Genomic DNA, 26,857 nt, shown 5'->3' with positions numbered 1-26,857 from the left:
TTTTTTGTTACAAGGAAAAGGCAACTCCAGACTGGGTCGGAGTAACTAATGTTACTCTATGTTTAGGTCGCACATTCGACCTTCCCACATCGAGGATAAAAATATAAAGTTTTTAAAACACAAATTGTTTATTAAGTTTAAATACCTTTGATATTAAGCAGAATATGCCACACATTCTGTATTGAAAAAGTAGAGAGAACTATAGAAGAGAAAATTAAATTGTTATTAGAAATGTAATCCTAAATTTTGTTTGAGCCTCGTTAAAAAAAATCTATAATATTCCAAATTGCCACAGGCAACTCAAGACTGGGTCGGGGTAACTGTTTCCGTTTCCCACATCGAGGATAAAGATATGTACAAAAAAAATGAAAATTGTCACATTGTTGGTAAAATGCCGTTACGGGCATTTGGTTTACTCGCTGTAGCGAGTTAAATTGCTGCAAAACCGGGAAGTCCCAACAATCCCGCGATGTTTGTGTAATGAATAAAAAAAAGGCAAAAATTAAAAAGTTTTTGCAAAATACAAGCTCGCCATAAATTTAAATAACACGGCAATTCTTTGCAGACAGTCTGACAATGTTTAGTATCTTGTTTAACGGAATGTAATGATTGGTGATGGCAAAAATTTGAATCGTTACTAGAAATTTAAAAACCAGTATCGTAAAATCGAAACTCTTTTTTTTATTTTTGTACAAAATTTTGTTAACTGAATTTTGGCCCATCCTTCTATTAGGAAGTGTTGTCGGTGTTTTTTTGTTGTTAAACCATATACCTCAACTTAAATCATTTCAGAATTACCCTTTTCTAAAAATGTAAGATGAAAGTAACAAGAAAATATATATTTATTATCAGGAATTTAAAATAATAATAATTCATTATTGGATGTATGGTAAATATTAAGTTAGGGTAAAGGTTCATAGAGCTTGAGTATATATATAAGTAAATATAAATATCTCGCCATCGGCAGCTAGTCTGGAAAGTAGGGCAGTTTTCGACGAGATCTTGTGCGTGCAAGCGTAAAAATTGGTGTGACTGCACGTGCATGCATATTAAAATTTCCGGGCTACGCATGCACGCGTGATTTATGTTAGCATGTTTACCTTAATTTTGCATTTACTTTTAAAGCCAGGCGTGCAGAAAAAACAATTTCAGGCGTGCATTTTTTTCAAAGAGAAAAAATCTTGTGCGTGCACGCTGCCCTACTTTCCAGACTGGATGGCAGTGTGGTGTAGTGGTAAGAACACTTGCTACACCACATGAGGTTGTGGGTTTAATCCCCACTGCTCTTATGCTATAAACGGTATTAACTCTTGCAAAGCCGGCACTTAATCAGCAGCATAATTATCAGGCAATTATAATCTATATAATATCCCAAACTGCTAAAGGCAATTTAAGACTAGGTCGGAGTAACTGATGTTACTCTATGTTTAGGTAGCGCATTCGACCTTTCCACATCAAGGATATATGTATATATTTTAAAACAACATAAAGTGATCAGTTGATTTAAAACCATTAGACCATAATGCTCTTATTATCTGTATTTTTAATAGGAATTATTGTATTTTAATACTAATATTATTTTAATAACCTAATAATATACTTTAATAAAATAATATATTTTTAATGATATATTTAATGACATATTTTTAAGATTTATTCAGTTTGTTTTCTAAAATCATGTTACAATTATTAATCTTAAGTTTGGTAATTACTTTAACTTTTGGAGCTCCTGCCGAAGATGAAGTGAAGAGTTTACCGGGCTTGTCAACTATGACAAGTTTTAAACAATATTCCGGTTATCTTAATGCTACATCTTCTAAGCATTTTCATTACTGGTAGTTAATCATGTTTTTTTTGTATATCTTTATTCTTGATGTGGGAAAGTCGAATGCGCGACTTAAACATAAAGTAACATCAGTTACTCCGACCCAGTTTTGAGTTGCCTGTGGGAGACTGGGATATTATAGATTATAATTGCCCAATAATTATACTGCTGATTAAGTGCTGGCTCAGCAGGAGGTTATACCGTTTATAGCATCTACTCAAGGGCACTACAGCATGGGATCAGTGGGGATTAAACCAAAGACCTTATGTGTGGTGTAACAAGTGTTCTTACCACTACACCACGCTGTCGGTTTAATAACTAATTTCCAAATGTTTTTATATACCAGTAGAATTTAGCATTTTAGATCGCCAGCATAGTGTAGTAGTTAAAACACTTTGTTTTACTAGCGAAAATTATTATTTATATTATCCCAAACTGCCAAATGCAACTTAGAACTGGGTCAGGGTAACGGTTGGGATATTATTGACTATAATTGCTTCATTATTTTTGGCTCAGCAGGTGTTTATACTATTTATAGTGCCTTATTTAATTGCACAACAACATGAAAGCAGTGGGGATCAAACTCAGAACCTCACTATAACAATATCCATATATTATCATTAAGGTTAAGTTAAAGCAATTTTAATATTTAAGCAGTTAAGTCGACCTTCTTACAATAGAAGTAAAAAAATAAACTTCTGTTTTTTTTGTATTTTTTTAGGTTTGTTGAATCTCAAAGCAATCCTGCAAATGATCCTATGGTGTTATGGCTGAATGGAGGGCCAGGTTGTAGCTCACTGGATGGATTTCTTTCAGAAAATGGCCCATTACATGTAAAAATTGTTGTATAAAATTAAAAATTAAAAAAAAATGGAGGCAATCTAGGTTCCGAAAACAGGGTGGACATTATAGCGCGCAAATTTTCGTGTGTTGTCTACCCTAGTTTTTCGATTTGTTTTCCCTACCACATAGTTTTCTGTTATAGCACTGGTTATTTTTAACAAGACGAACAAACAACGACCATGTAGTTAATAATATAAATGCAATGCGCAAAAAATATTGACGTTGTACCACCAGCAACTTCGTTAATCGGACTAAAAAAGGCTAAGTTTTTTTTGTATGTATATTTATCCTTGATGTGGGAAAGTTGAATGCGCGACTTAAACATAGATTAACATCAGTTACTCCGACCTAGTCCCAAGTTGCCTGTGGAAGTTTGGGATATTATAGAGACTATAATTGCCCGATAATTATGCTGCTGCTAAAGTGCTGGCTCAGCAAGAGTTCATACCGTTTAAAGCACCTTATTCAAGGGCGCTACAGCATGAGAGCAGTGGGGATTGAACCCACGACCTCATGAGTGGTGTAGCAAGTGTTCTTACCACTACAGCATGCTACCGGTGTTATTTTATAAGTTATTTGGTTATTAAAAATTCTATGTTATTCGACAACAAATGCTTTGTTATATGGCAACAAAAAAGGTTACCTTATTTGGCACTAGTTTGTATGTAAGTCGGCAGAATGAGATTTGTAAACTCGTAATATTAAGCTAAATAAAGAGCGTGCTAATATTCTACTAAAATTTTAGGGTCGACGTTGTTCTCTGTCCCTGCATCTGTATTTGTATACTTACTACATTAGGTGTTGGGTTCGATTCTTACTGCTTTTAAGCTGTAGCATTCTTAAGTAACATGATATAAACAGTATGAACGTTTGCCTATTCAATATTTAAACAACAGTTTTTTTTATTAGGCAATTATAGTCGATAGAATCCCAAACTGCCAAAGTCATTTTGAGACTGGGTCGGAGTAACAAATGTTACCCTATGTTTAGGCCGTGAAGTTGACCTTTCCACATCGAAGATAAAAAAATACATGAAAAAACAACTTTAAAATTTTTAATTTTTTGTTAGGTAAATAGTGATGGAAAAACACTATTCGCTAACCCATACAGTTGGAACAAGATTGCAAATGTGTTATACTTAGAATCTCCGGAAGGTGTCGGTTATTCTTACGATGACAATGGTGATATGACGACTGATGATGACAAGGTATAAATTTTGGACTAAATGTACTTTAGAATTTTTTTTAAATTGTAGAACCGTAAAACTATATGCGTGTGATAAATTCCGTGCGCACCACAAATGGCAGTTTTAATTATTTATTAAGCCTTTATATAAGATATACATTTATATATTGTCCATTAAGCTTCGTTATATGTAGATTTTATATAATTTGCCCATAGTAATCAATATATGAACAGGCAGCGTGGTGTAGTGGTCAGAACACTTCCTACACTACATGAGGTCCAGGGTTTGACTCCCTGTGATCTCATGCTGCAACGCCCTTCAGTAAGGTGCTATAAACTATATGAACTCCTGCTGAGCCAGCACTTAACCAGCAGTGTAATTACCGGGCAATTATAATCTTTGATATCTCAACTGCCACAGGCAACTCGAGACTGGGTCGGGTAACTGATGTTACTCTATGTTTAGGTCACGCATTTGACCTTTCCACATTGAGGATAAAGATATACAAAAAAAATATATATATAAAGTATCACATTTGAGTACATTTGCAATTTTGCGTGTATGTTAAATAATTTGCCCAATTATGGATAATAATCAATTTTTTTATAGGTTTCTCTTCATAACTATAATGCCATCGTCGATTTTTTTAAAAAATTTCCGGAATATTCTTCTAACAAGTTTTTTGTAACTGGTGAGAGTTATGGAGGAATATACGTTCCTACGCTCAGTGTTAGAATTATGCAAGGAGCTGCTAAAATCAATTTTCAGGTTTGTTGGGTTTTAAAAAAATGACAGCGTGGTGTAGTGGTTAAAACATTTTCTACTTGAGGTTTTTGGTTTGATCCCCGATGATCTTATGCTGTAGCACTCTTAAGTAAGGTGCTATAAACGGTATAAACTACCGGCAGCATGGTGTAGTGGTAAGAACACTTGCTACACCACCATGAGGTCGTGGGTTCAATCCCCACTGATCTCATGCTGTAGCACCCTTGAGTAAGGCGCTATAAACGGTTTGAACTCCTGCTAAGCCAGCACTTAATCAGCAGCATAATTATCAGGCAATTATAATCTATAATATCTCAAACTGCCACAGGCAACTCGAGACTGGGTCGGAGTAACTGATGTTACTCTATGTTTAAGTCGCGCATTCGACTTTCCCACATCGAGGAAGATATATACAAAAAAAAAGCAGTGAGGATCAAACCGAGGGTCTTATGTAGTAATGCCAAATATTTTAAAAAACAAAATATAAATATCATATATTTGACTGATTTGTTTTCAAATTTTTTTTTAAAGGTAGCAGAAGCATTTCAATATGTGTACAACTCTGGTTTAAACGAATATGCTTTATATATGGACTGTTATGGTGGAGATAAGGGAACGTTTGAGAGATACAAACATGATATGGCTCACTTATTTCCAAATATGGACAAGTTTATGAAATATCTTATCATGGAACAAAAGGTAGTTACATATATAAAATATAAAATTAAAAAAAAATAAAGTTGTTAGGCTTTTGGAAAATAGTTTTTAAGACCCTATTATGGCTATATTACCATATTTTTTGAGAACATTTTATTACCATTATAATATTACCATGTTACCATATTATTACGATAGTTTGTAAAACCATATTACTACCATACTACATGAGGTACTGCGTTTGATCTCCAATGCCTTAATGCTGTTGCACCTTCGAGTAAGGTGGGGTGGTGTAGTGGTAACCACACTTGGGGTCATGGGTTCAATCCCCACTGACCTTATGCTGTAGCGCTCTTGAGTAAGGGCTATAAACGGAACGAACCCCAGCATTTAATCAGCAGCATAATTATCGGCAATTATAATCCATAATATCCCAAACTGCTGAAGGCAACTCCAGACTGGGTTGGAGTAACTAATGTTACTTTATGTTTAAGTCGTGCATTCGACTTTCCCACATCGAGGATAAAGATATATACAAAAAAGGTGTTATAATTAGTACAAACTTCTGCTAAGCCAAAAATCAACCAGCAGTGGAAATCGAACCAAGTACTACATGTAGTAAATTCTAGTGTTTTAACAACTATATCATTTTAAAATCAGTATGTAATTATTATAAATAAATATTGTTGTAATAATATTATTGTAATAACAGGTCATAATTTTTTAAACTTTCAGCTAAGTAGGCAGATAAATTTTTGTTTACAATAACAAAAACATTCTAAAAATAAAAATGACATTTTTTAATTTATTGCACTTTGTTTGCAGTTATTGTGTGGTTTATTTAAAGGCCCAAATGGGTGGTAGTAAAAAAAAAAAAAAAAAAAAAAAAATTTTTGTGCAATCATGTTATGACTTGTAATATGATCATGTGATTTTGCAAGTAATAAAATGTCACATGATTTTGTAATCGTGCCAATATGTCTAGTTTAATAATTAATTAAAAATAAAAAGCATTTAAATGTTATTTCATTTTTATTAAACCATTTGATATTACATTACTTTTTTTTGTTTTTTCTTATCATTTTTTTTTATATACATCTTTATCCTCAATATGGGAAGGTTGAATGCGCGACCAAAACATAGAGTAACAACAGTTACCCCAACCCAGTCTCGAGTTGCCTGTCAGCTTAAGATATTATAGATTATAATTGCCCAATAATTATGCTGCCGATTAAGTGCTGACTTAGCAGGAGTTCATACTGTTTATAGCGCCTTACTCAAGTACTACAGCATGAGAGCAGTGGGAATTGAACCCACGACCTCATGTGGTGTTTATTTACCCTTAATGTAAGCAGGCTGGATTCACAGCCTAAACATAGAGTAACATTTGTTACCCTAACCCAGTCTTGAGTTGACTTTGACAGTTTAAAAAATTATAACATCCTAATTCAGGGTGCTACAGCATAATGGCATTTTTGAAATAAATACATTTTTTTTAGGTCCCAACTAAGAATGGTTTTGGTGTCGTACCTCCTTGTATTAATTCCACTGCACAAACTTCTTGGTTGAATAGGCCAGATGTAAAACAAGCTTTACATATTAGTTCTTCTGCACTTGGTACATGGTCAGTCTGCAGGTAAATTATAATTTCTTTACGACTTTAATATTATATTTTTTATTTAATAGTTATTGGTTTTAGTTGAACAATTTTATTTAAATTTTATTTCGTATTTTGTTAATTTTAAAATTCACTGGTGTTGGGTTAGGACACTTGGCTATACTACATGAGGTCTAGGGTTTGATTCCCACTGCTTTTATTAGGTAATGCCTTTAAACACCGGCAGCGTGGTGTAGTGGTAGGAACACTTGCTACACCACCATGAGGTCGTGGGTCCAATCCCCACTGATCTCATGCTGTAGTGTCCTTGAGTAAGGCGCTATTAACAGTATGAACTCCTGCTAAGTCAGCACTTAATCAGCAGCCTAATTATCGGCCAATTATAATTTATTTAATATCCCAAAGCAACTTAAGACTGGGTCAGGGTAACTGTTGTTACTCTATGTTTTAGCAAGCATTCGATCTTCCCGCATTGAGGATAAAGATAAAAAAAAAATTAAGGTGCTGTAAATAAATACACTTCTGCTAAGCCAAATACCAATATGCAGAATAATTATTGGGATATATGTTTAATAGTATCCCAAACTGCTAAAGTCAATTTAAGACTAGGTTGGGGTAACAAATGTTATTTTATATTTTACATGTAACATCATTCTTTTCACATTGAGGATAAACAAATACAAAAAAATAACCAAAACTTTTTTTAAAGTGATGTCGTTCAATACACCACGTTGTATCAAAGCATGCTCTCCCATTACCTAACGCTTTTAAAATGACCCGACTTTCGAATACTTCTCTACAATGGTGATACGGACATGGCTTGTAACTTTCTTGGGGATGAATGGTTTGTGGACGATCTCAAACTGCCTTTGGAGAAAAGTCGGGCACCTTGGTATGTTGACGGCCAAGTTGCTGGTTTTCGCAAAAAATTTAAACAAGTTACTTTCACTACAATAAGGGTAAATAAATATTTATTTTTTAAATTTAATTTTTTTTATGTTTGGTGTTTTCTATTTATTTATCCTCGATGTGGGAAGGTCGAATGCACAAGCTAAACACACAGTAACATCAGCTACTTCGACCCAGTCTCAAGTTGACTTTGGCAGTTAGGGATATTATAGAATATAATTGCTCGATAATGAAATTGCCAGTTGTTTTTTTGTATGGTTAATAGTGCCCTAATAACAGGCTTTTTGGCATGAAAAATAAGGGATCAAACCTCGAACCTCATGTAGTGAAGCTTAATGTTCCACCATGTCCTGCTGTCAGTGTCCAATCAATGTTTTTTTTATATATGTTTTTATCCTCGATGTGGGAAGATCAAATGCGGGACCTAAACATGGAAAAACAACTGACACCCCAACCCAGTCTCGAGTTGCCTGTGAAAGTTTTGAATATTATAGATTATTATAATTGCTCGATAATTATGCTACTAATTAAGTGCTGGCTCAGCAGAAGATCATACTGTTAACAGCGCCTTACTTAAGGGTGCTACAGCATAATAGCAGTGGGGATTGAACCCACAACCCTATGTTGTGTAGCAAATGTTCTTACTACTACACCACGCTGCCGGTCCTATACCACGATATTGCTTTTTTAAATTACGAAATTAATACCATAGAACATTGTTTCAGGGATGCTACAAATTCTTGATCCTTTTGACTATACATATACTTAAGCTTCTATATAATATAATATTTAATTTTTAGGGAGCTGGTCATATGGTACCCCAGTGGGCACCCACCTATGCATATGCCATGTTTGATAACTTCATCAACGATAAACCATTCCTTACAAAATAAAAAATTTCCAATAAAATGTCACAAATTTAAAGAGTACTGATTACAATAGACATTTAAACTCTTTATTATTTATAAAAAATTTACAAATCACTTATATATAAAAGTTCAAGATAAGATTAATAAAAATTTTTTGTTTGCAATATTTTCGAAATCATAAATAAAATGTAATTTTTGTTTTTTGTTTGTGCAATTTTATTTGATTCTATCTCATTAATTAACTGCATTATAATAGATTTCAGCATGTACTATGTATATGCTTTTTTTATTACACTTCTGTAAAACAAAGTTCAAAAATGAAATAGTCAAATTTTAATCTAAAATTTTAATCACTGTTTTAAAAAATTTTAATCACTGTTAATTACTGTTCTAAAATTTTAATCACTGAAATAGTAAAATTTTAATCACTGTTTTAAACTGTAAAACTTCGAATTTTGAAGATTGAAAATATCCAATATTTTTTTGTGTGTTAGTATTTTGATTTTGTTAAATAATTTTTTTTTTTTTGTATATATCTTTATCCTCGATGTGGGAAAGTCGAATGCGCGATTTAAACATAGAGTAACATAAGTTACTCCGTCCCAGTCTCGAGTTGCCTGTGGCAGTTTGGGATATTATAGAGACTATAATTGCCCGGTAATTATGCTGCTGATTAAGTGCTGGCTCAGCAGGAGTTTATACCGTTTATAGCGCATTACTCAAGGGCGCTACAGCATAAGAGCAGTGAGGTTTAAACTCAAGACCACATGTAGTGTAAAAAGTGTTCTGACTACTACACCATGCTGCCGGTATTGGTTTAAACTTGGTTTAATTTTTTTTAATTTTGTCAGGTGCGAACCCATTTACTTTCACTTCGAGTAAACAAATTGTCTACAAAAGAACAAAATGAAATTTTACAATCTGACAATATTCCGTCAACCAGCAAATCACAAGAAACTGAAAAAAAGTATTTTAATTATTGGCTTAAAAATTATTTTTTATTTTGTTTTTTTCTAGAATATTTATGGTTTTGTAACAGGCTATCAAACCGACAGCGTGGTATAGTAATAAGAACACTTGCTACATCACCATGAGGTCGTGGGTTCAATCCCCACTGCTCTCATGCTGTATCGCCCTTGAGTAAGGCGCTATAAACGGTATGAACTCCTGCTAAGCCAGCACTTAATCAGCAGCTTAAACATCGGTTAATTATAAGCTATATAATATCCCAAACTGCCACAGGCAACTCGAGACTTGGTCGGTGTAACTGATGTTACTCTATGTTTAAGTCGCGCATTCGACTTTTCCACATTGAGGATAAAGATATATACTAAAAAAAACAATTTTTTTTTAGAATTCAGGTTTTTTAGAAAAAAGAAAAATTTAAAATCTGAAACAAAAAAGGCCAATCAAAAAGAAGGTTAGTGAAATTACTTATAAAGCCAGCAGCATGTTGTAGTGGTCTAAACACTTGGCTTCAGTGCTTTAGGTCAATCTTCATATTTTTCATGCTTTAGTGGCTTCAAGTTTTGAACCAGCAGCGTTGTGTAGTGGTGAGAACACTTGCTACACCACACATGAAGTTGTGGGTTCAATCCCCACTGCCCTCATGCTGTAGCGCCCTTGAGTAAGGCGCTATAAACGGTATCAACTCCTGCTAAGCCAGCACTTAATCAGCAGCATAATTACCGGGCAATTATAATCTATATAATATCCCAAACAGCCACAGGCAACTCAAGACTGGGTCGGTGTTTTTTGAATTTTAGCCCATCCCTATTAAAAAGCATTAGGTAAATTCTTCAACATATTTTGATAAAGCTTTTATTTTAAAACATTTCATACTTAATCTAGAAAGTTGATTTTTTAGGTGAAAACTCGCATTTAAATTTAAAAACTTTGCAAGCATCTGTTTCGGAGGAAGCTATGACAGGTGTGTTGAAATTTTATATTAAACTTTAGCTATTCACCTGTATTTTTATGTGTTTGTATTAAGGTTTAACAGTATTGATTTTGATGTTAAAAGATAACTTTATGATTTAATACAGTACATAAAAGCTGTATTGGCAGCAGTTTATAATAATTAGATCACTTAGCTTCACATAATGAAGTCATAGGTTTGATCCCCACTGCTTCTATGTTAGAACACTATTTAGTAAGGCACTATAAATGAAAAAAACAGCTTATTAAATACCGGGCAATTGTAATTAATATTATTACAAACTGCTAAAACCTACTAAAGACTGGATAAGGTTAACAAATATTACTTTTGGTTATGCCGCGAAGTTGACCTTTCCACATCGAGGATAAATAAATATAAAAAATGTGGATTTTTGAAAAATAAATATTTTTTTATTAATATTTTTCAAAATTCTAAGCAAAAATTTTAACAATAATTTAGTACTTTAAAAGTAAGTTGAGACTATTATACATGCCAGTATAAGTGTAATAATTAGAACAATAGGCTGTTCTACTTAAGATATTCTAAACTGTCAAAGTTAACTTAAGACTGGGTCTGGGTAACAACTGTTACTTTATGTTTATGCTGTAAAGTCGGCCTTTTTACATTGAGGATAAAAAAATATATAAATTTTTTTTTAGTTGAAGTCCCGCCAATAAGTCGATCTCAGCAAAGTGCAATGGAACAAAGTGTTGAATTAAATGAAAACTAACAACATGGATTGTGAGTGTTTTAGGCATTTAATAAAATCTAAAAAAATTACTAAATTTTAACAATTTTGAAACATTTAAAATTTTTCAATTTAAAAATAAAATTTTTTTAAGTTAAAATTTTTTTTTATTTTTTTTCTTAAAAAATATTTTTAGGATGTGCTTACCTGTTCTTGAATTCTGCTGTTTCACCTTAAATTCTCTTGTGATGTCATCAACTGATGATGTCAATGTCAAAATTGAAACTTTGGCAAAAGCAATGCAGATTCAACAAGAAAGGGCTGAGGTAAAAAAAATTTAACTGGCAGCATGGTGTAGTGGTTAGAACACCTGGTTTCACCACGTAGGGTCCTAAGTTTAATTCCCACTGATTCTGTGATGTAGCATTATTTAATAAGACATTATAAACATTATAAAATCCTGCAGTGCTAACACTTAAAGTCCTATATTAGCGATATTTTTTTCCTCCAAAATTAATAAAGTTGGTGTCACTGAACACAAAAAAAATTTTAACTTTTAATAATTTCACCTACTTTTTAAGTTATGCAACTTAAAAAAAAAATTAAAATTAATTAAAAAAAAAGGGAGGCCCTGTTTGTGATGACGTAGAAAGTACTAGCTTGTATACATTCACTACGCTACTTAGTACTTTCTACGTCACACAAAAAATATGGTAACCTGATTTTTTATGTTAATCATTTTCTAATATTTAAAAAAATTAAATTGTAAGTACCACAGACATTTTTTTAAGGTTTTAAAGCCATTTGGTGATTCAGTGTCAACCATACTAACATGCTATATACATCACTCACAAAATTGCAAAACTCTGTAACATAACACTTCAATCAACAAATCTGTAATATTTGCGGTTACAGATGTTATTCTATGTTTGGGTTATGAAGTAAACCTTCCCATATTAAAAATAAATAAATATAAAAAATTAACAGTTTAAAATTAAAACAAACAATTTTTAAACATTTTTTTTCGAAGTTAAAAATCAAAAATTTTGTTTTTAGACTAGATTCGTAAGCAAAATTAACTACATTTCAAAACTGTATTTTAAATATTTAATAGGTTATTTTGTTGTATTTTTTTATTTTTAATTTGGAAAGGTTAACTTTACAGCTTAATAAACACAGAGTAATATTTGTTGCCCTAACCCAGGGATATTATAGAATAAAATTGCCCGATAATTAAGCTGCTGATCAGGTGCTAGCTCAGCAGGTGTAAATGGCGCTACAGCATGGAATCACTGGGGATCGAACCCACGACCTCGTGTAGTGTAAAAAGTGTTCTGACCACTACACCACGCTGCCGGCTATATAAAAAAAAGTTGTTATGATAAGCCGACTACGGTTGGGTAGTGTTAATAACGTTCTTTAAAAGCCATTACATAAAAGGATTTTAAATTTTCATATTATTAATTTAGTGTAATGTTAGTTTTATTTAGTATTGCGCATTTAGTGTAATCAAGTACTTGTTTTATATTATTTGTATGTACAATATAACTCGCAATCCTTAGTTAAAAGTTTGTTAATATCAAGTTAAATTAAACAGAAAGCTTAGGTGCAATTCAAGATAAACGGAGTCTTAAATCTTAAACAATTTATTAATTAAATAGTCAGGTTTATCATAGACTTTAGCAATAAAGGCTATGATAGAACCTGTGGTGACCCCAAATCATACAATTAACAAACCACAACCCAAAATTCAATAAACCATAAACCATCATCCTACCATTAATATTATTAATTTAATTAAAACGTTAAGAAAACCCTACAGTATAATTTATTACATAAATAAACCATAACATAGATATAATGACAATATGTGCAAGTGTCTAGGGAGTTAGAAAAAGTTGCTTTAGAGTTGCTTGCTTATTTTGAAAACAAAAATTGTACCTAAACTATAAGGTTTAAAATTAAATTTGAATTTTTTGTTATGTTAGAGTTTAAAAATGAACTACTACTTGGTTATTGCTCTTTTGACACTTGGATGGAAAGGTTATGGATTTGATTATGATTATGACTATGATTATAGTGAATTTGACTCTTTAAAGTATGAATTTAATGGTTGAGTTTCAATTTTATAAAAAGTTTATACTCAAAATTTTTTATTTTTAATCCGCTTTTATATTTAGCTTTTTTACATTTATTTTTTACGCATTAACAAAATTTGGGCAGCGCGGTGTAGTGGTAAGAACCCGTTCTACACCACCATCGGGTTGTGGGTTAAATTCCCACTGCTCCTATGCTGTAGCGCCCTTGAGTAAGACGCTATAAACGGTATAAACTACTGCTGAACCAGCACTTAATCAGCAGCATAATTATCGGGAAATTATATTCTATATAATATCCCAAACTGCTAAAGGCAACTCGAGACTGGGTCAGAATAACTAATGTTACAGTGCTATGTGTTTAGGTTGGGCATTCGACTTCCCACGACGAGGATAAAGATATATACAAAAAAAACTTTTTTATATTTAAATTTTTCACGCATTAATGAAATTTGGGCAGCGTGGTGTAGCACACGGCAGCGTGGTGTGGGGTAAGAACACTTGCTACACCACCTTAAGGTTGTGAGTTAAATTCCCACTGATCTCAATCTGTAGCGCTCTTGAGTAGAGCGCTATAAACGGTACGAACTTCTGCTGAGCCAGCACTTAATCAGCAGCATAATTATCGGCAACTAATATTTATAATATCCCAAACTGTTACAGGCAACTCGAGACTGGGTCGGAGTAACTGATGTTACTCTATGTTTAGGTTGCGCATTCGACCTTCTTATATCAAGGATAAAGATATATACAAAAAAAAAATTAATAAAGGAAAAATTTCAAAATCAAATTCCTGAATAAAAAAAGCAAAAAACATACGTTACTTCAGTACAAAAATATGCACAATAATCTAGAACGGTAATTTGTATTACACCTTTTAATTTTATTACAGGTTTTTTGGAAACCCTGACAAATATTCAAATCTTCACCCAGAATTAGTTTTTGAATGTCCATATCAATCTAATGATGTATATTGTAAGAGCGGCCCAAACAAAACAATTTGTGCGCGAAACCAAATATACAACCGCTACTATCAAACATGTTGTATAAGTTCCTATGATCGAGGGTTTCAATGCTCAAGTGATTACCCATCTTTCTTACCCCAAATTCTGTTGTATGATTTTATTGCCGACTGTCGAAACGGAGAAGATTTGTGTTTTAACAAAGAAGAAAATGTAAACACTAGGTAAATATAGTTTTTATTACTTATGTTTTTAGCATGTCAGTAATGGTAACAATTATTTGGCAGCATGGTGTAGTGATCAGACTACTTTCTACACTACATGAGGTCCTGGGTTCGATCCCCACTGATCTTTTGCTGTTGCGCCCTTAAGTAAGGCGCTATAAACGGTACGATCTCCTGCTGAGCCAGCACCTAATCAGCAGCATGAATATCAGGCAATTATAATCTATAATATCCTCAATTGCCAAAGACTACTCAAGACTGGGTTCGAAGTAACAGTTGTTACTCTATGTTTAGGTCGCGAAGTTTACCTTTCCACATCGAGGATAATTTTATATAAAAAAGAAGTAAAAATAACATTTTCAATCTCATGGTTTAAAAAATTATAATTTTTTAAATTTGTGTTGCAATGATTGTAGAAAGGGCTTCTTACTAAATTGTAAATTGTGCAATTTATTGTGTAAAAATTATTTGCTTTTTTTTGTATATATTCTTATCCTCGATGTGGGAAAGTCGAATGCGCGACTTTCACATAGAGTAACATCAGTTACTCCGACCCAGTCTCGAGTTGCCTGTGGCAGTTTGGAATATTATAGATTACAATTGCTTAATAATTGTACTGCTGATTAAGTGCTGGCTCAAAAGGAGTTCATACCGTTTATAGCGCCTAAATCGAGGGTGCTACAGCATAAAATCAGTTGAGATTGAACCCACAACTTCATGTGTGGTGTAGCAAGTGTTCTTACCACTAGACCACGCTGCTGTTTTTTTTTCGTTTAATGTATGTATTTTTTAGCTTTGTTCAAATAAAAAATTTGGTGTTAAACGAAACTGCTTGTTGGAAATGCTTTGATTCCACTTTGATCAAAAAGAAAAGTGTTTGTGATGGAAAAATCGATTGTCCAGATTTATCGGATGAATGTCTTTGCCCAAATCAACCGAAAATGTTCACAGAATTATGCAAACATATCACATCGTTTGCATCAACATCTACCAGGTATTATGTAGTTAAAATTTTATGTAAAAGGTTTAGCATTCTGTTTAAAAAATTTTAAACTATATAAAACTTTAATACCTATATTTATGTTCAATTGTTATAAATATATATATTTCTTTTTGTATATATTATTATTTTTGATGTGGGAAAGTCAAATGCGCAACTTAAACATAGAGTAACATCAGTTACTCCGACCCAGTCTTGAGTTGCCTGTAGCAGTTTGGGATATTATATACATTATAATTGCCCAGTAATTATACTGCTGATTAAGTGCTGTCTCAGCAGGAGTTTATACCGTTTATAGCGCCTTACTCAAAAGCGCTACAGCATGAGATCAGTGGGGATTGAACCCACGACCTAATGAATGGTGTAGCAAGTGTTCCTACCACAACCCCATGGTGCTGGATATATTCTGGCAATATCGCATAACCAATTTTACGAAAAGAAATTCCAAATTTTTAACATTTGGGAACCCAGAACATCATGTTGCAGTTAAAACCTGACTGAAAGTATTTTAATATTTTTGTTATTTTTTACAGTATAAAAAACAACACCTGTAAAGCTGGGGAAATCGTATGTGATAATACAACTTGTGTGAACAAAACAAATGTTTGTAATGGGTATGTGGATTGTGAAAATCAAATGGATGAAAAGTAATTTATTTTTTTACAGTATTTTTTTAATATATCTTTATCCCTGATGTGGAAAGGTCGATTTCACGACCTAAACATACAGTAACATCGTTGCCCTGACTCAGTCTTGAGTTGAGTTTTGCCAGTTTGGGATATTATTGCCCGATAATTAAGCTACTAATTAAGTGTTGTCTCAGGAGGAGTTTATATCTGGGCTCGATCCCCGCTGCTTTTATGCTGTAGTGCCCTTGTATAAGGCAACTTAAGACTGGGATGGGGTAACTAATGTTACTTTATGTCTAAGCTGTGAAGTCAGCCTTTCCACATCAAGGACAAATTTACATAAAAACAAAAAACAAGATTGTATAAACCACATGTAAGATACAAAACATTATAATATCTATTTGTTTCAAAACTTTTAGTTTTTTTTTTAATTTGATTACTTTTTATGCTATGTTTAGTCCTCAGTTTTGCCATTCTCCGATGTTGTGTACTGAAGCTTCAAAACAAGGACAAAAGTGCAGGTGGAGTTTTTATTAAGTGTTTAGCAATTTTAAAAAATTGTGAATTTTGAGACTTAAACTACCTTTTCTTTTTTTTTTTTGTTGTATATATCTTTATCCTCGATGTGGGAAGGTTGGGTGCTGCTGGCTAAGTGCTGGCTCAGCAGAAGTTTAAACCATTTATAACGCCTTACTTTAGCAGTGGGGATTGAACCAACGACCTCATGGTGGTTTGGCAAGTGTTTTTACCACGGATTTTTTATTAAAAGGTAAAATAAAAACCAGCAGGTGGTGTATTAGTTAGAACACTACTACATTACATAAGGTCCTGGGCTCTATCCCCAATGTTCTCATGCTAAGCCAGCACTAAATTATCAGACAATTATAATCTATAATATCCCAAACTGCCAAAGGCAATTCATGACTAGGTTGGGGTAACTAATGTTACTCTATGTTTAGGTTGTGAAGTCGACCTTTCCACATCAAGGATAAAGATATATTTAAAAAAAATTAGTAAAGTCAAACTTAAGATAAAAACAAGAATTATTCATTAAAAAGGTAAAATAAAACAATTTCAACCAGCAGCGTGGTGTAGCGGTAAAAACACTTGTTACACCACACATGAGGTCGTGGGTCCAATCCCCACTGACCTCATGCTGAAGCGCCCTTGAGTAAGGCGCTATAAACAGTATAAACCCCTGCTCAGCCAGCACTTAATCAGCAGCATAATTATCGGGCATTTATAGTCTCTATAATATCCCAAACTGCCACAGGCAACTTGAGACTGGGTCGGAGTAACTTATGTTACTCTATGTTTAAGTCGCGCAATCGACTTTCCCATTTCGAGGATAAAGATATATACGAAAAAAAAGTAAAATAAAACAATTTGTTTGTAGGTGTAAAAGTAACGATAAATGTGAGGTTAAAATTGGTACATTCTGCGATGGTTTTCCAGATTGCGGACTTTTTGATGACGAATGCAGTCCTCAATGTTATAGAAATATACAACATTTAAATCAGTGCTCTATAGATTATCATTCACTCCGGTAAAATTATGGTCGTTATAAAACTACACTTTTATTTTTTATCCTATAAATAATGTACAAAAATAATATCATATTTTTAAAATTTGATTTTATCTTGTGTGGTGTAGTGCATCGGCAGCGTGGTATAGTGGTAAGAACACTTGCTACATCACACATGAGGTTGTGGGTTTAATTCCCAGCGATCTCATGCTGTAGTGCCCTTGAGTGAGGCGCTATAAACGGTATAAACTCCTGCTGAGCCAGTACTTAATCAGCAGCATAATTATCAGGCAATTATAATTTATATTATTTCAAACTGCCACAGGCAACTTAAGACTGGGTCCGAGATATTGATGATACTCTATGTTTAAGTCGCGCATTCGACTTTTCCACATCGAGAATAAAAATATAAAAAACATTTTTTTAGGTTCATTCAACTCTATCCTGATGATTTTAAGCCTTGTAAAATATCTTCAATTACATTCAATCAAACTAATTGTTGTGTGGTCCTTCAGAAACAGGGTGGAGCAAAATGTTGCAATGGAAAAATAGAGTCTTTCTATAAAAATATGATTTCCTTCCGTTATAAAGATTTTGTTGACGATTATCTAAAGGATGATGAAAATATAAAATTATGCCATGATAGAAAACGTTTTTTTTGTCAGACAAATGATCGAAGGGTAAGCCTTTTTTTGTATAAATTATATTTGATGTGGAAAGGTCGACTTCACGACCTTAACATAGATTAACTACCGTTACTCTCACCCAGTCTCAAGTTGGTATGGCAGTTTGGAATATTATAAAATATAATTTGATAATTTTGCTGCTGATTAAGTGCTAGCTCAGTTGGAGTTTATCAGGTTTATTGTGCCTTACTAGAAGGGCGCTACAGCATGAAAGCATTGGGGATTGAACCTAAGACCTTAAAAAATGAAGTGGTGTAAATGCTCTGACCACTACACCACGCTGCCAGTGATTTTATATGATCAAATATGTCGAAATTCTGAGATCTCATGGTATAAGACTTTTTTTTGTAGGTGTCTATTAGTCAACAAGAAGTTTGCGATGGAATAATAAACTGTGTTAATCAATCTGATGAAATAAGTTGCACCAATGATGGCAGATTTTATTGTGAAAATAAAATTCCATTGTTTGTACCAAGACAAAAAGTTAGTTTAATAACTTAAATTTATTGAGTAAATCTTTTTTTTGATTATATATATCTTAATTCTCGATGTGGCAAGGTCAACTTCTTAACCGGCAGCGTGGAGTAAAATATGGTCTTAAGCTGACATTTTACGTGGCAATTTCGTCACCGACCCCCCAGCGTTTTTTGCAGGCTAAACCTTCTGGCCGAAGCTTCTCACGGCCGAAGCTTCTGGTCCCCGTTCTGACTACTACACCATGCTGCCGGTAGTTTACGACAGTCTTCTAATCTGTCTTCAAAACTCACTTTTTCTAGTTATGTTGATTAAATAATAAGTTGTAATTAAACAGGTAGGGAACGGTGTTTTTGACTGTAAAGATGGAACAGATGAATGCCCTTCAAAACAAGATATCATTTCATCAACCCAAAATCTTATCGGAAATAATATTTTAAGATATTTTGGAATTTGGTTTATGGGAATTTTTGCTATCTGTGGAAATTTGGTAAAACCTTTTGAACAAGAATACTTTTTAATTTTTACTGATTTTTTTATTCCTAATGCCCATTTTTTTAATTTTTCTTTTCGTTTTACGCGCATTGATAAAAGTAAATAATAAATACGATAAACAATTAATATTACAACAATGCGACGGGAAAAAATAACTTTAATGATTTAAAAATCAATTTAATGATTTAAAACATGCCAAAAGTATTAATGTTTACATAAAGATTTTAAGTATGTTATGGAATGGTCACCAAACCGCGGCCATATGTTGTAATGTTAATGCGGCATTGTGCAACCGGCAGCTTAATGCATTGGTTAGAACACTTGCCTTTACTACATCAGGCCCTGGGTTCAATCCCAGTTGCTCTCATGCTCTTGAGTAGGGCTTTATAAAGAGTATGAACTTCTGGTAACCAAATACTTAATCAGCAGGCAGGCAATTATAATTTATATTATCCCAAACTGCCAAAGGCACCTCAAGACTGGGTCTGGGTAACTGATGTTACTCTATGTTTAGGTCATAAATTAAACCTTTCCACATTGAGAATAAATACATATAAAAAAATTTAGGCTGTAATTGGCGGAATCATAAAGAGTATAAGAAATGAAGCATCTAAATCTATATCTGCAAACGAAATATTTGTTATAAACTTGGCAGTTGCTGATTTTCTTATGGGATTATATTTAGTATGTCTCGCCATTGTTGGGGTGTATTATCAAGGTATGTAGGTGAATAACCGGCATCGTGGTGTAGTGGTAAGAACACTTGCTACACCACACATGAGGTCGTGGGTTTAATCCCCACTGAAATCATGCTGTAGCGCCCTTGAGTAAGGCGCTATAATCGGTATGAACTCCTGCTGAGCCAGCACTTAATCAGCAGTATAATTATTGGACAATTATAGTCTATAATATCCCAAACTGCCACAGGCAACTCGAGACTGGGTCGGAGAAATTTATGTTACTCTATGTTTAAGTTGCGCATTCGACTTTCCCACATCAAGGATAAAGATATATACAAGAAAATAAACAAAAAAATTATATATAACTTATTTAAACAGAATTTTTTTACAACTTTACTTATTTTAAAGCAAGTTTTATGATTTTTTAGATCGATATTGTGCATATAGTCGAATATGGAGATCTAGCACCTTGTGTACTGTCTTGGGTATTCTTATTGTGTTGTCAAGCGAGACTTCAGTAGTTACAATGGCTTTATTGACATCGTATCGTCTTTTTTGTATTTTAAAGGTAAATCGTAACAAAAGGTTAAGTTCTTTTTATATATCTCTATCCTAGATGTAGAAAGGTCGACTTTCGACCTACCTAAACCTAGAGTAGCGTCAGTTACCCTGACCCAGTCTCGAATCGACTTTGGCAGTTTAATATTATAGATAATAATTGCTTGATAATTAAGCTGCTGATTAAGTGTCGGCTTAGCAGGGGTTCATACTGTCGTCTACAGCATGAGGACAGTGGGGATCGAACCCCAGACTTCATGTACTGTAGCAAGTGTTCTGACCACTACAACACCATGCAGGCAATAAATTGAAATTATCAGACTGAAAAAAACATTTTTTTAGCCTTTTGCATCTCTGCATTTTCCTAAAACAAGACATGTAGTTGTTGCAGTTTTGTTGACTTGGTGTTTTTCTGCTGTGCTTGCATTTATACCACTTGCAAATGCCTTTCAAACCATGTTTACTCCAGAAGTTAATTTCCGTACTAAAAGTCCTTTCTTTAACTCAACTGAAGTTGACTTTAAAGGTCAAGTTTAAAACATTTTTGTTTTTTTATTTATTTTTAAATATAAAATTTTTCAAATATATTCTTAATGTTTTTTTTGTATATATCTTCATCTTCGATATGGAAAGGTCGAATGTGCGACCTAAACTTTAACCGGTAGCGTGGTGTTGTGATTAGAACATATGCTACACCACACATAAGGTCGTGGGTTCAATCCCCACTGATCTCATGCTGTAGCGTCCTTGAGTAAGGCGCTATAAACGGTATAAACTCCTGCTGAACCAGCACTTAATCAGCAGTATAATTATTGGCCAATTATAATCTATAATATCCCAAACTGCCACAGGCAACTCGAGACTGGGTCGGAGTAACTGATGTTACTCTATGTTTAAGTTGCGCATTCGACTTTCCCACATCGAGGATAAATTTATATACAAAAAAAATAAATAAAAAATAAAGTAACATCATTTACTACGACCCTGTCTTGAGTTGTTTGTGGCACTTTAGAATATTATAGATTATCTTATTATTGAGCTGCTGATTAAGTGCTGGCTCGGCAGGATTTTATTTCGTTAATGGCACCTTTCTTAAGAACGCTACAGCATGAGATCACTGGGAATTGAACCCAAGAAATTGTTCTGACCACTACACCAAGCTGACAGTGTGAACCCTAACTTAGTTTAAAGTTTATTTTTTAGTTAAAATATCAACTTTTTGTAACATTAATGTAATTGATTTAGATTATCAAAACTTTCTTATTCTTCGAACTAAAATTTACCCTGCAAATGTAACTGAAGAATATTTAAACTTATCGCCTTTGATTATTGATCAAATTAAGTTTTCAAAAACATGGTCAGAATTACAAGACATTCAAATGAAGAGGTTTCCAAATTTATCCCACCAAATATCAAAGTATTTTGGGTAGGTTTTACAAAAAAAACATGTAATAATTCTGGAAAAAAAAAACATTTAAAATTATTATTAAATTTTTTTTTAGATATTATAGCTCTCAAAGTGTGTGTATGCCGAAGATTTTTGTAACTAAACAAGATCTTTCTTGGCAGTTTTCCATTGCTGTTATGACTTTCAACTTTGCAACCTTTTTTTACATTTTTGTTGCTTATGTTGTAATTTACAAACATTCACAAGGAAGCAGGAACCTACAACTTACAAATGATAATGCTATTGCTCAAAGGGAATTAAAAAAAAGAAGTAAGTAATATACCGGCAGCGTGGTGTAGTGGTAAGAACACTTGCTACACCACACATGAGGTGATGGGTTCAATCCCCACTGATCTAATGCTGTAGCGCCCTTGAGTAAGGCGCTTTAAACGGTATGAGCTCCTGCTGAGCCAGCACTTAATCAGCAGCATAATTATCGGCCAATTATAATCTATATAATACCCCAAACTGCAACAGGCAACTTGAGACTGGGTCGGAGTAACTAATGTTACTCTATGTTTAAGTCGCGCATTCGAGTTTCCCACATCGAGGATAAAGATATATACAAAAAAAATGTAAGGTGCTATAAACGGTATAAATTCCAGTTAAGCCAATAAACCAGCAGCTTAATTATCGGGCAATTATAATCAATAATATTTTAACTGCCAAAGGCCACTCGAGACTGAGTTGGAGTAACGTTTGTTAATCTATGTTTAGGTTGTAAAGTTTTTTTTTTGTATATATCTTTATTCTCAATGTGGGAAAGTCAAATGTGCGACTTAAACATAGGGTAACATCAGTTACTCTGACCCAGTCTCGAGTTGCCTGTGGCAGCTTGGGATATTATAGATTATAATTGAGCGTTAATTATACTGCTGATTGAGTGCTGGCTCAGCAGGAGTTCATACCGTTTATAGCGCCTTACTCAAGGGCGCTACAGCATGATATTAGTGAGGATTGAACCCACGATCTTATGTGTGGTGTAACAAGTGTTCTTACCACTACACCACGCAGCCGGTTAAAGTTGACTTTTCACATCAAGAATAAAGATATATACAAAAAATAATACTGTGCATTTATTACACAATATTTAAAAGTATTCACTAACGAAATTTATATTTATTTTTAGTCATGCAAAAGAAGATTATGAGATTGGTGTTCACAGATTTTTGTTGTTGGGTTCCTATTTGTATTATGGCTTTCTTAAAAATCTCAGGAGTTTACATTTCTGATTCTGCTTATGCGTTTTCTGCTATTATTCTCTTTCCGATTAACAGCTCACTCAACCCACTTTTGTACTCCAATGTGCTAGATAACGCTTGGGCCAGAATCAAATCGATTTTTGCTAGAACGAAAAAACAAAATAACAATCAAGAAAGGTCAAATCCAAGAAACAAAACAGATGAAACCAAACTTTAAAAGTGTAAATAAACAAAGTGTTGGATGTGGTATTTGTATATATATTTATGTTGTTGTCATTTTTTATTCAGAAATTTTAATTAATGAATTAATATAAAAAAGCGCTTAACATCTCCATCAATTCTAATGCCAAGGCTTTCCTAGCCTCAAACCAGACTTGATGCCGGTTCACACCGAACGACAAGAAAACCGTATGACTTGTTGGTGGCCTTGGACAATAAAATACAGCGTTGGCCACTGGGGTACCAAAAACAGAACATTATTAACCAGAATCAACTGATATTGATTCAACAAACAAAAGAAATACGTAAGAAACCCATTTTCACAGGCGCAATAATAACTTTCGTCCGGCGAACCAAAACAATGCGAACTCGCTACCATCCCGTGCGGTTTAAACACCGTACAAAAGACTTATTGATATGAAAAAACTCATAGAGACTGTATTTATGTATATTTAAATATATACAGGTTATAAAGGGGACAAACAAATTAACCCATTTATTTAATGACAAGTCTAACGCCCATAAGGCAGTTAGACGCTCTAAATTTAATCGTTATTATATTGACCATGGTCCAATTGTATATTTTTCGCGTGCCCTTGTAAACATTGTCGCTATTTGTTATGTAGAGCCAGTGGAAGCTGTGCCTAATTTCCTGTTCAGTCGTACTGTATTATTCTATAAATTTCATAGAATAAGGGTTAATATAAGCCGTGGTGTAGTGGTAAGAACACTTGCTACACCACACATGAGGTCGTGGGTTCAATCCCCACTGATCTCATGCTGTAGCGCCCTTGAGTAAGTTGAGCATTCGACTTTCCCACATCGAGGATAAAAAAATATACAAAAAATAAATAAAAAAATAGTGTAAACCTTTTGATGTAAAAATGTGGATTGACTTTTCGTTGTTCGTTGTTGTGTTTTTTTTCGTTGTTCGTTGTTGTGTTTTTTTGCGCGATTTTATTTTCTGACAGTTAGTATATTTTTTGGTTCCTAAAACACCTACCTATTTTTATTTTGCCAAGTTTTATATCTAAAATTAGTTAACAGTAGAATACCATAATAAAGGATGTAGTCGATATACGAAAAACGTTTTTTGTGTGTGTAATGTACTCGTAATTATGTTTATCGCTAGGTATCTAACCTAGAAACCAGATTTTGTAGTGTGTACGTGCAATACCATTTTTTGTATATGTGTAAAGTAACTTTTGGGATAATTACTTGATGTACGTGCTTGATTAATAATTAGATGTTGTCTGTAGATTAATTTTGCTATTTTTGACCATTTTTAACGGGTCTTAAACAAAAAAAAATATATATACAAAAAAAATAAAAAAATAAAATAAAAATAAAAATAAAAAATAATGTAACCCTTTTGATGTTAAAATGTGGATTGACAGTTGTCCGTTTTTGTGTTTTTCCTCCGCGATTTTATTTTCTGACAGTTAGTATATTTTTTGGTTCCTAAAACACCTACCTATTTTTATTTTGCCAAGTTTTATATATACAATTAGTTAACAGTAGAATACCATAATAAAGGATGTAGTCGATATCCGGAAAACGTTTTTTTTGTGTGTAATGTACTCGTAATTATGTTTATCGCTAGGTATGTAACCTAGAAACCAGATTTTGTAGTGTGTACGTGTAATACCATTTTTTGTATATGTGTAATGTAACTTTCGGGATAATTATGTGATGTACGTGCTTGATTAATAAATAGATGTTGTCTGTAGATTCAGTTTGCTATTTTTGACCATTTATAACGGGTCTTAAACCCTGTTTTAGACATTAGAGACTTATACTTTATACATCATTGCATTTATATTCGGATAAGAGCACCCTTAGGAGTCAATACTTTTATGATTAGATTTTTTTTTTACCTCAGTCCCTAAAGTTCAATCCCCACTGATCTCATGCTGTAGCGCCCATGAGTAAGGCGATATAAACGGTATGAACTCCTGCTGAGCCAGCACTTAATCAGCAGCATAATTATCGGGCAATTATAATCTATAATATCCCAAACTGCCACAGGCAACTTGAGACTGGGTCGGAGTAACTGATGTTACTCTATGTTTAAGTCGCGCATTTGACTTTCCCACATCGAGGATAAAAATATATACAAAAAAAAATTGACTTTCCCACATCGAGGATAAAAATATATACAATTATCATCCACTAAGTTTCAATGTATATATTTGTAGATGTTCTAATTTAATATAAAGTCTACTTAATGGTATTGCCATTTTTAGAACACAGTCAATTCAATAACATATTCTCATTGTTTATTATTTTGCATGTCAAGCCTCATACTATTAAGAAAGTTAATAATTAAACTATTATTGAAGACTGGTTAATTAGTTGGAAATTTGGTACGTTGTAAGGGGCTAGCTTGTATGGTAAGATATGACCCCTTATTACATTAGGCCTTTGAAAGTGGGCTAGTGGGCTAGCTTAATGTCTTTGTAATATTAATAATGTTAGCATATACGGTAGTATAGCGTACTGGTTAAAAAAAGGTTCTGGTTCAACCCACATTACAAAAGGTCAAAAAACACGACCCATTTACACAATATTGTTTTACAAAAATCAACTTGAAACATTTGTCGTGATTATGTGTATCTGCTCCACAGCGCTACCGCACGGGATTTGTAAAAGGAGCACAGGCGAGCGAAGGTCCGCTAGAGGGCAACAACGATGGCTTAGTATCAAGCATACTTTCACATCAAGGTAACATAAAAAAAGCTTTTAATAATAATAATCTAGCACTTTAATGTTTTTGTTAAATAAACATGTTAATCTTTATGTATGTTATTGCATTTTGGCACAACTGGTTTTGTAATACTATAATAATATTGAATATCTTGCGGGGCTGATTGTGGGTAAGAAAAGAGGGCTAGTTTGCAAGTGATAAGGTTTATTACCATCAACATATACTTGTTTTGTTTAATTATTTTTCACAAATTAACTGCCTGCAGTGCTAACCAGATATCTGTTCTTGCTGACAATATCCAATCTAAGTAAATTATTTCTGTAATGTGCTTAAGAGAACAACAGAATTTTATTTAAAAAATATGGATTGTTTAAATAATTTTATTTAAATCCTTTTTAAAAACAATTTTTTTAGATCAACAGAAAAAGAAATTGACATTAAACTTATCAACAGGTCGATGGATTGGGGTTTGGTATATCTTAGTTAAAACTTATCGTTTGTAAACTTTGTAGATAAACGTACAATTTTTTTAAAAGGAACTTAAGTGCTAGTTTTTGTGAAACATTTATTGTTTTAATGTAAAAAAAATTTCTAAACGTTTTAAAACACAATAAAGGTGTCATAAATATTGTTCATAGTTTTAAACAGATAATT

At 33.2% G+C, this 26,857-nt stretch overlaps 1 protein-coding gene and 1 pseudogene across 4 annotated transcripts in view; both read left to right on the top strand.

The window, feature by feature from the left end:
• The first annotated feature begins 1,657 nt into the window (after nucleotides 1-1,657).
• Nucleotides 1,658-26,857, top strand: part of LOC145759899 (lysosomal protective protein-like) — a 32,118-nt pseudogene continuing 6,918 nt past the window's right edge. Inside the window, exons 1-4 of the transcript XR_014286551.1 lie at nucleotides 1,658-1,835; nucleotides 2,547-2,658; nucleotides 3,738-3,875; nucleotides 4,464-4,622. The product of XR_014286551.1 is annotated as a lysosomal protective protein-like (transcript). The remainder of the gene's footprint in view (nucleotides 1,836-2,546; nucleotides 2,659-3,737; nucleotides 3,876-4,463; nucleotides 4,623-26,857) is intronic.
• Nucleotides 11,280-25,192, top strand: LOC145759895 (uncharacterized). 3 transcript variants are annotated; one of them, XM_082573751.1, is made up of 17 exons: nucleotides 11,502-11,625; nucleotides 13,288-13,397; nucleotides 14,288-14,581; nucleotides 15,375-15,575; nucleotides 16,115-16,228; nucleotides 16,669-16,731; nucleotides 17,607-17,756; nucleotides 18,163-18,415; nucleotides 18,773-18,904; nucleotides 19,233-19,385; nucleotides 19,958-20,108; nucleotides 20,499-20,638; nucleotides 20,971-21,154; nucleotides 21,874-22,054; nucleotides 22,131-22,345; nucleotides 23,205-23,498; nucleotides 23,566-25,192. In XM_082573751.1, the coding sequence occupies exons 1-16, from the start codon at nucleotides 11,548-11,550 to the stop codon at nucleotides 23,492-23,494; spliced, it is 2,709 nt and encodes a 902-aa protein (XP_082429877.1). In that variant the 5' UTR covers nucleotides 11,502-11,547; the 3' UTR covers nucleotides 23,495-23,498; nucleotides 23,566-25,192. The 3 variants fall into 3 exon arrangements, with proteins under 3 accessions (XP_082429878.1, XP_082429877.1, XP_082429876.1); XM_082573752.1 differs by lacking the exon at nucleotides 13,288-13,397 and adding an exon at nucleotides 11,280-11,352 and having other exon boundaries at nucleotides 11,496-11,625; nucleotides 23,205-25,192; XM_082573750.1 differs by having other exon boundaries at nucleotides 23,205-25,192.

This window comes from Corella eumyota, chromosome 7 (assembly GCF_963082875.1).
Source record: "Corella eumyota chromosome 7, kaCorEumy4.1, whole genome shotgun sequence".
NCBI classification, from domain to species: domain Eukaryota; kingdom Metazoa; phylum Chordata; class Ascidiacea; order Phlebobranchia; family Corellidae; genus Corella; species Corella eumyota.
The sequence above is the reverse complement of the archived record's forward strand: the minus strand, read 5'-3'. Positions and strand labels throughout refer to the sequence as shown.

Excerpts from the sequence above, each read along its gene's own strand:
- LOC145759895 (XM_082573751.1), top strand. The coding sequence starts at position 11,548 with ATGTCATCAACTGATGATGTCAATGTCAAAATTGAAACTTTGGCAAAA. Across the intron at positions 15,576-16,114 it reads TTTGCATCAACATCTACCAG|TATAAAAAACAACACCTGTA; the intron begins GTATTATGTAGT and ends TATTTTTTACAG. Across the intron at positions 20,109-20,498 it reads TGTTGGGGTGTATTATCAAG|ATCGATATTGTGCATATAGT; the intron begins GTATGTAGGTGA and ends ATGATTTTTTAG.